This window comes from Magnolia sinica, chromosome 4, assembly GCF_029962835.1.
Source record: "Magnolia sinica isolate HGM2019 chromosome 4, MsV1, whole genome shotgun sequence".
In the NCBI taxonomy this organism is placed as follows: Eukaryota; Viridiplantae; Streptophyta; class Magnoliopsida; order Magnoliales; family Magnoliaceae; genus Magnolia; species Magnolia sinica.
The window spans coordinates 76,273,199-76,284,654 of NC_080576.1; the positions used below are offsets into that span (position 1 = coordinate 76,273,199).

Consider the following 11,456-nt stretch of genomic DNA (forward strand, 5'->3'; position numbering starts at 1 on the left):
GTCATGACAATGGTGCCTAAAGTTTCATAAAGTGATTTCCTCATATAGTTTTGTAGAAAAAATTGCGAATGAGTGTATCTAAGTCAAGATCAGTAAGAGTAAGTTTGTCATGTTGATTTTGTATATCGATGACATTTTATTTGGCTGGCAGTAACATTAAGATAATGAGCGATGCTAAGAAATTCATATCTCAAAGGTTTGAGATAAATGATCTCGGTGACGCCTCTTATGTCATTGGCATTAAGATATGCCATGATAGATCACGCGAACTTATTAGCTTGTTACAGAGGGCCTATATTTATAAGATACTCGAAAGTTATGGCATGCAATATTGCGCTCTTGAACAATCGCTATTGTAAATGATGATAAATTCAGCAAATCCAATGTCCTAAGAATGATTTAAAAAAAGAATCAAATGAAAGGTTTTCCATACGTATATATGATCAAGTCTATACGCGACTGGATATTACCTTTGTAGTTGAAATGATGGGTGGGATTGAATATCTATCATTGAAAACTTCATGAGGCCAATAGTTTTGGATCAAATTGATATTTGTATTTTTCATTCATCCGGATCTTCATAACCTTATAAATAAAATAAATGGCAAATAAGCATCATGGTAGGCCCTAGGAAGATTTCAACCGTGGGCCAGCATCATTTTCCCTGCTACTTTCTGTGAGGCAGTGCACTTAAGCTTTTGATCTGCCTAATTTTTTGCTCATGTCTAGATCTTGCAAAATGGATGAATGGTGTGGATATGATACATATATCATAGTTGGCCTAAATACGTTTGCCATTTCAGCTCGTCCAATGCTATGTTCTATATTAGGCAATCAGGGCACCTAATGAATATGAAAATACACATATGACCAAAGTCTAACTAGGTATGTTTTTTTATTTTTTAAAAATTTTCAGCTGACCTCATCTGACTCATAACCAGTGACGTGGATTAATAACAGGAGACGGCATAGGAATTCGCCGTGCCTTCAACACTTTATAGAAACATCAGCTGTGGTGCTCCATGCTACTGATTAGTCTATACGAAGACATTTTCTTCATGAACTAGAAAACTGTAAAGCAGGTATTGAAACTGAAAACACCTGAAATATTAAGTAGTTTGTGTCAATGTCAATTTATAAAGGTGGGCCCCACCAGACCCATTTGCAGGCACGCCCACCTAACCAGCAGTTTCCTATTTGCATAGACAAATCAGTGTGGATTTTACATAAATATCACGGTCGATTTTGCCTGGACAACAGGTTGGGCTTGCCAAAAATCAAATGTCCCACTCCAACCAGTCGGGCTCTCACCCAAACAGCCAACCCATTTGCAAGCACGCCCACCGAATTAGACTTTAAAGAAATGTGACGGAAAGTAGTGGAATGATGATTACATCAACCAATAAGATAGTTTTTGTTGTTGCTCAAATTTGATTGATCCTGTCTCACCTCTTATGAGATAGGTACCTGTAATTTAATGGAGAACAAAGAGACAATGGGGGCATTAGTTGTAGCCGGAGACAATCCAATGCTAAAAATACGCATACGAACTCACGGTAAGCGTAATAGAATTGAGATGGTTGTGTGTACCTTTTTCTTAAAGGGGATGGTATAGCCAAGATATGTAGCTTTGTTGACAAGTCTTGTTTTCAAACCGATTTATAAATCAAGTGTTTCAGCTTGGCCAGAGAAGACTCAGCTCATCTTCCCTGACCCTGAGGTATTTCTGAGAGTCTACTCAGGTGCTCTTGTTACCAGGTGTGCCTCATACATTAGGTCGTTATAAATTTTACATAGAACAGTTTTTTTAAGCATCAAAATTTAATTAGGTCGTTCTTTTGTAAAATTTCCAATTCATAACAGTCCGTTGGTTGAAACTTTGCTTATCTGGCGCAGGTCATCCTGGGGCTGAGGTCTTTATAACTACTGTTATAAGAAACCAACAAGTAGTCTTGGCCCAACTCAACACACTATCATCGGCAAGTGGCCCTGCTTGCCTAAACCTGCTTCCTTATATTAAGAGCCTATACTAATTGTCTTAGTTCATGGGCTAAACTTCGACTTGCTCATGTTGCAATGGGCATGAGTGTTTCAGGACCTGGCTCATTGCTCAATGAACCTGAGAAGAGATTTAAAAATAAAAAATAAAAACACACACACACACACACACACACACCCCACAATGGACACTCGAACTAATGACCTGATCAGTGTTGAAACTCACCCAGTCTGAGAAGAGACCTTTTTTATGATGTTAGCGAGCTAAACTCAGACCTATCACTTTAGCCTGCAGGTTAGGCTCGGGCTGACCTATTGCTGCAGCCGGGTGAGCCCATTGGCAACCATACTTTAGTGCCTTCGTTTGCAACTGATTCAAGACTGGATTGACTCAGTAACTCAACCCAGAATTACTAATAAATAAACTAAGCTATATATATTACTCAAGTGTTTGATTTTTTTTTTTTAACTTTAAAACCATGCTTCATTCATAAACACTAAATGACATAAAAGACATGAAATCATGGACGATCAATCAAAAGGACACAAATCATAACCATAACACAAAAGAAATCACATCCTAACATAAAACTATCAAAACAAGACTCCTCTAGTGGTTGGCACTCTCCTTCTCCTCTCCTCCATTCTTGTGGTAACCAGGCAACTTCTCTTTGATCTTCTCCAACAGTCCTTTCTTCTCCTTACCAGCCTCGCCTTCATGCCCCGAAGTGGCATCTCCGCACTCGACCATTTCACTGTCGTCAGGCTTCTTTGAGTGACCGCCCGGGAGCTTTTCTTTGATCTTCTCCATAAAGCCTTTCTTCTCTCCTGCAACTTCATCTTCATGTGTTGCTTCGATTTTCTCAATGGGAATTGATGTGTCTTCAAACTCAGTCACTTTCACTTCTTCCTCCTTTTCGCCAGATATCTTCTCCTTGAGCTTCTCCTTCAACCACTTCTTTTTCTTTTTCTTCTCTCCATCAGCTTCACCTTCTTCTTCTTCTTCTTCGTCGCTAGACTGAAAATTGTCATTCAAGGAGCAAAGGGTTAAGAGTTTTTTTTATTAGGATTGTGATAATAGCGGTGGCTGATCGAAATCAGGATCACAGAAGGAGCAATTCCATGGTTTGATTTCTGGGATTTTCCAAAATATAAAGAAAAAGATTCAACACTATTTCCTTTAATGTGGTCCATTTAAGATTGGGATATACCTATTTTTTGGTCTCATACCATAAAACGATCTAGAAAAATAGATGGACGGCACGGATGAAACACATACATCATGGTAGGGCCCACAGAGCACCGACCACCAGCCATTGGCTGGTGGCAGGGGGAGTAGCTGATCCGTTCCCCCTGCTTAGTAAGTGGTAACTCATCAATCAAATCATCCCATGCGTATGTTTGAGGATCACCGAAGTATTTTAAATGGTGCAAAACTAACATTGGAATTTAGTATAAATCACTCCCACGTGTAGCGCGGTTGGCGAAAGTTACAGCATCCTCGATAGGAAGTGGATTGGCTGGTGTACCGCACACCACCGACCTGGCTGGTGTATTGACGTCACCAAGTAATGTGGGTCCCATCATGAGGTCTGTATTATATCCAAACCGTCCGTCCATTTGGAGAGCTCGTCTTGAGGCTTGATCCAAAAGATAGGACAGATCCAAAGATGAAGTGGACCACACTTTAAAAACCAGTGGAGGATTGAACGTGTACCATTGAAACCCTTTTGGGGTCACAAAAGTTTTGGATCAATATGATATTTGTTTTTCCTCTTCATCCAGGTCTATGTGACCTTATAAACAGATTGTATGGAAAATAAACGTTATGGTGGGCCCTACGAATGTTTTAACGGTGAGAATCATTGTTCCACTGTTATTTGTGGTGTGGTCCACTTGAGCTTTGGATATGACTCATTTTTGGGATCATGCCCTAAAATGATTTATTAAAATGGATGAACGGTGTGGATATAATAAATACATCATCGTGAGGACCATGTAATTTTGATCTCCTTTGAACCGTTGGTACAACTCTGGCCTTCGTACGACACGTATCCACACCAGCCATTAGCCAATCTGCTTCCAATGTTATGGGATATGTGGGACCATGGCCGTTGGATCTGTGATCATGATCGGTGATTGAGACCACTAATCAGAATGCACATGTAATTATAATAATCTAACAGTCCTTTCAACGACCCACAAAACAACAACAGTTACGGAGACGATCCATAGTCAAAGGAAAGAAAACTGATTCAAGCATTCTCAGGCATCCAAGGCAAAGCCCACCATATAAACGGTTTGGATCATTGAAACATAGCACCAGATCCAATGTCTGTAGTCCCAACCAATCCTGTAATAATACCATTCTGACGAATCAAACAGATACGATCCAACACTCGCTAAGCCTCTTTTTCTTTCGAATCTAAATCTACAGGGTTTGTAAATTTGTGGTGGGGCCGTCATGATATGATGGCCCATGAGAGGAATATATGCTATTAAACACTAATAAGGGTTACAGGAATCCCCTCTAACCCTAAATTTTGTGTGGCCCACCGTGATGTCCGTCTTATATCCACTTCATCCATCCGTTTCTCCGGATGATGTTTAAGATGCAATCTCAGAAATGAGACAGATTCAAGACTCAAATGGACCACACCACAAGAAACAGTGGGAATTGAATGTCCACCATTGAAACCTTCATGGGGTGGGGCCACAGAAATTTTGCATCAGACTGGTTTTTATTTTTATTTTTTCCATCATCCCGGTGGGAATCACCTTATAAACGGATTGGATGACATATAAAAATCACAATGGGCCGTTTTAACGGTGAATGTTTCTATCCCCACCGTTTCCTGGAGTGTGTCTCCCATGAGTTTTGGGTCTGCCTCATTTTTGGGTGCATGGCCTAAAATGAGTTGGGGGAATGGATGGATGGAGCGGATAGAACACAGACATTACTGTGGGCCCCACAGATCATAGGGTTCCTTAAAATAGCATTGTAAGTGTACCGTTCCAATACCCAAATGCAAAATGGGGTCCTGGAACAGCACCTAAGCGTACCATTTCAATATCCAATTCAATATAGATAGGTTGAGATTATCATAAATCTTACCGAGCTAGAAGAGCTGTGAGATCGATGGAGCTTCTCACATGGTTTTGACAAGTGGACCTTATCAACGTCAGTCACCACAGCCTGCTCTCCTTCCTTCTTACCCAAAAGCTCGAGTATTCCTCGATCTTTGATTTCACCCTCTCCTTCATAGGTCCCACCTACACCGGCTGTATGGTGTTGCTCGTCAGCCATGGCCTGAAAATAATACGAGAGAAATGGGAATTGCAACGAAGGGCTTTGGCTTTTGCTTTTGCTTTTGCTATGATGCTTTGTTTACGTTATTGAGGCTTTGTTTTCGTGGCCTTTTATAGGCGTTTTTGGTACGCGTTTCTAACACTCAAAAGACAAAAGATAATTATAAATAAATAAATAAATATGAAATGAAAAACCCTCGCGTAACTCGCGCGTAGGTACCCACCGAAGTCACTTTCTTTAAACTTCGGGACAAGACCACATTAATAGAATCCGAACCGTCCATTAGGTGACTAACCACTTTTTTAGTCTTGAACAGAAAAATAAGATTAATTCAATACTCAGGTGAGCCACCTTATAAAATTATACCTAACGTATGAGGTACAACAGATGAATGGCTAGTAACACAGATGTAGGGCATATACAAAACTAATGATCGTCATTCAATCCCATATTTTTCCTAAGCTATGGCTTACGCGAGTTCTGTCCGGTCCTGATTTTTGGATTCAAGGTGAACATGAGGTAAGCGCGTGAAGATGAGGCGGTGTGCAGGATCCACGGTTCGACGTGGGAAAGCTCCCTCTCGGACGCGGATTGCCTACTGATGCTTGCAGTAACCGGTAAGTACTGTACGAGTGCCACGTGAGTCCCGGAAGCGGATTGGACCGGTGATGTCGATGATGTAGAGCTGTGCATAAGTCGAGTCGGAGCGAGTTAGGGCTGACCCGACTCGGGTTTTGAAATAGGCCTAACCCGAAGACCCGGTGCTGAGTCAGGCATGCCTGACGTGATCCGAGCTCGGTCTTGCCTGGATTGATCCGGACCGAGCTAGACTCGATCAGAAGTACCAAGTAGGCTCGAGAGATGAGGGAGGGAGGGAGTGGAGAGTAGAGAGAGAGGAGGAGGAGGAGGGTGGGTGGTGGGTAGTTGTCGGGCTTGAAAGAGGAGGAGGATGAGGGAGGGAGAGAGAGAGTTTGGGATCGGGTCGGGGTCAGGTGTAGTGGGTAGGGTTAGAGATGTTATAAATTAGGTTTTTATTTATTTATTTTATATATATACCCAAACTCGAGTCGAATCAGATTTCGGATCAAGTCAAGTCTGATCGGATCGAGTTTTGGGTTGAGTCGAGTTGAGTTATCCAACTCGACTCAATTTGAGTTCGGATTGGACGAATCCTACTATGTTTGGATCGACTCACCTATTTCGATTCGAGTCGAGTCGAATTTGAATGAATCAAGTCAACCGAGTCGAGTCGTCTGGTGCCCAGCTCTAGGCTGGTGTGGGTACGTGTCGTGCGAAAATGAGCATTGCAGCTCCTCGGGCTCTAAGCTGTACGAACAGTTCAAAGTATATTAAATTTACATGTCCCTAAAATGATGTATTATTATATCCACACCATTCATACATTTTGTGAGATCATTTAACAGCGTGATACCAAGAATGATTCATATCCAAAGCTTAAGTGGACCACATCATAAATAGCAGTGGGACAATGATTCTCATCGTTAAAACATTCGTAGGGCCCACCATATGTTTATTTTCCATCCAATATGTTCATAAGGTTAGGGGTGCGCACGGATCGGTTCGGTCTGGTTCTTAGGTGAAACTGAAACTGAACTATTCCTAACTATTATAGGAGAATCGAAACCGAAACCGAACCGTTAGCACCCTAGAATTGAACAAGAACTGGACCATTAAAATCGACTTGGTTTCGGATCGGTTCCATGGTTCTGGGCTTGAGAGAGAGAGAGAGAGAGAGAGAGAGAGAGAGAGAGAGAGGAATGGATGGGGATTGGGGGCAGCCGCAGCAGCGGCGGCGTGAAGAGTGAAGTGAAGGGAATGAACTTAGGATTTTATTTTATTTTTTGAAATATATGGTCTGGTTCCAAGTTCGGATCCACGGTTAGGTTTTATGGATCGGTTCACGGTTCAGTTCGGTTCGGTTCTACATACCCCTAAACCGAGAACCAAACCGAACTACTCGGTTCTTTGATTTTTGGAATCAAAACTGGTGCACTCTAGAACCGGACCAAACCGTAGGGTTTGCTCGGTTCCAGTCCAGTTCCACGGTTCTACTTGTTCGATGTGCACCCCTACATAAGGTCACACAGACCTGAATGAAGAGGAACAAATATCATATCGATCCAAAACTTATGTAACCTCCAAAAGGTTTTCAATGATAGACGTTCAATCCCCCACAACTTTTTTGCAGTGTGGTCCACTTGATATTTGGATCTGTATTATTTTTTGGTTCAAGACATAGGACGAGCTCGCCAACTAAAAGGACGGTTAGGATATAACACATACCTCGTGATGGGACTCACAGAACTTGGTGATGTCAACACACCAGCTATATAGCTGGTGTACAGTACACCATCCAATCCGCTTCCGTGAGTCCCAACCTTATATACGCATTTTATCCCCACCGTTTATTTTTTCACGGTGGTGATTGAATGCCCACCATTAAAAACTTCCAAAAGTCCACTGTAATGATTATTTGTCATCCAACCTGTTGACTAGGTCACAAAGACCATGATAAAAAGAAAACACAAATATTAGATTCATCCAAAACTTTCTTAACCCCATGAAGTTTTTAATGATAGTTCAATCGCCATTATTTCTTGTAGTGTGGTCCACGTGACATTTGGATATACCTTAATTATGGGATCATGCCCTAAAATATATGAAAAAAATAGATGAACAGCCTGGATAAAACACATGTCATGTTAGGGCCCACAAAGCACTATTAAGTAGCCATGGCCTTGCTACTAGCAAGGTCAGCAAGCAATCAGCGTCCTTGGATGTCGGTTTGTGAGGCACCTAATGTGAGGGTTGGAGTGGATTCCTAAGGCCCATAAATAGGGCTTATCCTAATGCATAGTCATATGTTTGGCTAGCTCATTTTTAGAGACGAGCCTAAATAAAGATAGATCTAAAGGTCAGGTAGACTGCACTATAGAAAAATGGTGAAGATTATGTTTATGCAATTCAATCAAACACAAGGTCATACGTATGGTTAAGAGCTTGTATCTAGATTTTGTATGCAATTATGATGTGCAGATGTGTCAGAGTCGTACTTAACTTAATGTTTATTTGAACACTAGTGCCTCTCGTGTCGAAACGAATGCGTAGGACTAGATTTAGAAATCCAACTATCAAAACAACTACCGATTGTGATCAACGATCAAGCAATTTGTGAAAGGGCAAAGGATAGCGGTTAGTTCTTTCTGATATATTCTTTTTGCCTTACGACTTCGAGACTTTTCTTTCACTAGTAATTGTTTCTAACACTTCTAAAAAAAATGGAGATAAATAAATAAATAAAAGAAAGTTAAACTATGCTGATTTTATTAATATTTGAATATGTGGGCTCATTATAATCGACAGAGTATCAAAATAAACAGTGTAAAGAAATCAATGAGGGATAAATACCAGATTCGTCTATAAGGATGGATGATCGAGGTTAATGGTCAGCAGGATGTGAGCAAAAAGATGATCGCCTGAGTAAGAACTCAATTGATCGGGATCTAACAACTTAGGGTTGTAGACATTTAATATAATCTTACGGTACTATAGTGGTGACGCTGGACACTAGTGATCTATGCTAAGAGCAAGCTGGGCTATATGCTATGCTGGGGTAAAAGTAAAGATATATATGAAAGATGTAAAAGATAAATGAATTTTGTTTAGCATAGGCCTCGATCTCTTCTTCGCATGTTCCTTTTATAAGTTGTCGAGACGGCTAAACCCTCGTTGGGTTTTCTTACTGATCATGGATCCGTCGTGTTTATGACATGCATTCTGGATAGGAAAGTTTTTACTTTTATGTAGATGGTCCCCTGTAGAAAACAACTACATGTAGATCTGTGATCATTGGCTCGTGGATCATCGCGTAGACGGTCTCCTGGACAATGTTGCATCTAAAAATATATTAATCAGGAGAACCTCTACCGCTGATCTTGGACCTTAAATCGATTATGGTCACCTATCTAACGAACTAATCAAACCACCTCCTATAGAACCTTGAACTCTCGCTATCTTCTGATAATAATCGTAGAGGGGTCGACATGTTGTGCAGGATGTCTTGGATTCTGTCAATCTGACAGTGCAGAGAAGGCCACATTCGGTTCAACCGAATTAGTGAGAGAATCTTAGTGTGCACGCTGTGAAGATTTACACGTTTTAAATTTGACCAAAACATGTGAGTTGGTTTGATTCAGTCCGACTAAAGGTCTCATTCAGTCCAACCAACGGGTTATGCAAATTAGCGAATATCGGAGTATTTAAGTCCAATTGTGATTAGCACTTAATGAATACGAGTGTTTTCTCTCTAAGGGAAAGAATTTTGTGAGGTGAGAGAGTTCTAAACACTTGTAAAGGCTTTAAAATGGATTATCTCAATGGGTCAGGATTTTCCTAGGTGCACATCAAAATGGGAGATTGGGTGATCTTGAATTTGGAGAAGCTAGGTGGTATAAACTCTAAGGTTTTGATTATATCGACCTTTATCGGTTTGTGCCGTAGTTTTTCTTTGTAAGGATTTTCCATGTAAAATATCTTATATTTTATGTTTAGTTGCTTGATTGTTTAGTTATTTTATTTATTTTGATTGTTTTAACTTATTAAACGTGCTTCCACAAAGCGCATGGATTGACAGTGAAATTATATTCAAATTTCTAATACCTAGGGTTAATCTGGGTTTATTGTGACTCGATATTACATCATAGTGGTATATAATAAGAGCCGAAACTCCAACAGTTCGGATCGTTTAGGACACTGTTGCATCAAAAATAACTCAACTAGTTATATCCACCGTTCTTCCCACCATGTCTCATCTAAATGTTGAACTTGTCGAACCATATTTTTCATCGAGCTCTCATGTTCTCTTAATTCTGATTATTGTACGGATCGGTACCTGATTTGCGTGGTGTTCATCGTCTCCTTATTTGAGTCTGAACCACAACCGTATTTACTTGGATATTAGTCCGATAATCAAAACCTTCGTTATCTTCACAAACTCTCCAATGTCTTTGGGAAAATGTCACATTTTAGGACTCCAAGAGATGGTCTTACCGAGTGTATCATAACTAGATTTACAATAGAATTTGTCCTCTCCGTGAGTCTTTATATACGTGCCAAGCATGCTGCCTCATTAATTGGGTCGTTAATCATGGTCACCTAGCATGCAACATCATTCACTCCTTTAAAAGCATGTGTAAGGCTCTGTGCCATTGCATTAATAACAAAATGTGTATCACTAAAGATAAAATCACACGAATATATCTCCAGGTGCAATTATGATTTTCGTAAGTACCAAGCCCATAGTGTGGACACGAGACGGTTTGCCATTGGTTCACATCAAGGCACCGAAAATAAATATAAATAGATTGAATTTTCATTATTAAAATATTTTTTTAAGAATAAAGAAGTTTCCGATCAAGCTAATGTTTTTTGTTTTGCCTTCATCTTGGTTGGAGTCACCTATGAGTTAGTTGGATGACATATAAACATTATAGTGGACCCTTCAAAGGTTCCAAGGGTGGGTGCCTTTATGCCACTATTTCCTATCCCGTTGGCAATTTGAACTTAGGAGCTGCTTCATATTTGAGATCAAGCTTTAAAATGAATGGATGAATGGAATGAATGTAACACATACATCAAGGTAAGCTTAATAGAGCTTAGGGCTGCAGCCAATATGTATCAATTTTGATGTGGGGACAACTAATTCAGGACATTGGCACATGGAGGGTTGCTTGGATTCCCGTTGTACTTAGCTTTCATGGGGCCATCGTGATGTATGTGTTATATCAAGGCCTCGTTTTAAGGCACAAAGGGAATCTAAAGCTCAAGTGGATCCCACCATGGTGTAGATTAAACATTCACTATTAAACACTTCTTTGAGGCCACATAAGTTTTATATCAAGCCATTATTTGTGTGATCCCTATCCAGCTAACGGTATAAAAATGTTGAATGGCAAATAAACATCACGGTGGGCATTAAGAAGGTATCCCTAACGTTTCCAATGGTGTGGTCCAAATACATATTTGGCTCATACTTTAATATGAGCCCGTGGAAGGGATGGACAGTAGATATAAACACATTCATCCCAGTGGGCTCATAGAGCTTAGTTATGTAGGAACCCCCAGAAGC

At 40.4% G+C, this 11,456-nt stretch overlaps 1 protein-coding gene across 1 annotated transcript; it reads right to left on the reverse strand.

The window, feature by feature from the left end:
- Positions 1-2,470: 2,470 nt before the first annotated feature.
- Positions 2,471-5,389, reverse strand: LOC131243242 (dehydrin COR410-like). Its single transcript, XM_058242440.1, has 2 exons — positions 5,114-5,389; positions 2,471-3,016 (listed from the first exon to the last, which is right to left on the reverse strand). Exons 1-2 carry the CDS (start codon positions 5,303-5,305, stop codon positions 2,609-2,611), a joined length of 600 nt encoding a protein of 199 aa, XP_058098423.1. The 5' UTR covers positions 5,306-5,389; the 3' UTR covers positions 2,471-2,608.
- Between the last annotated feature and the right edge of the window lie 6,067 nt (positions 5,390-11,456).

Excerpts from the sequence above, each read along its gene's own strand:
- LOC131243242 (XM_058242440.1), bottom strand. The coding sequence starts at position 5,305 with ATGGCTGACGAGCAACACCATACAGCCGGTGTAGGTGGGACCTATGAA. Across the intron at positions 3,017-5,113 it reads CTCACAGCTCTTCTAGCTCG|TCTAGCGACGAAGAAGAAGA; the intron begins GTAAGATTTATG and ends GACAATTTTCAG.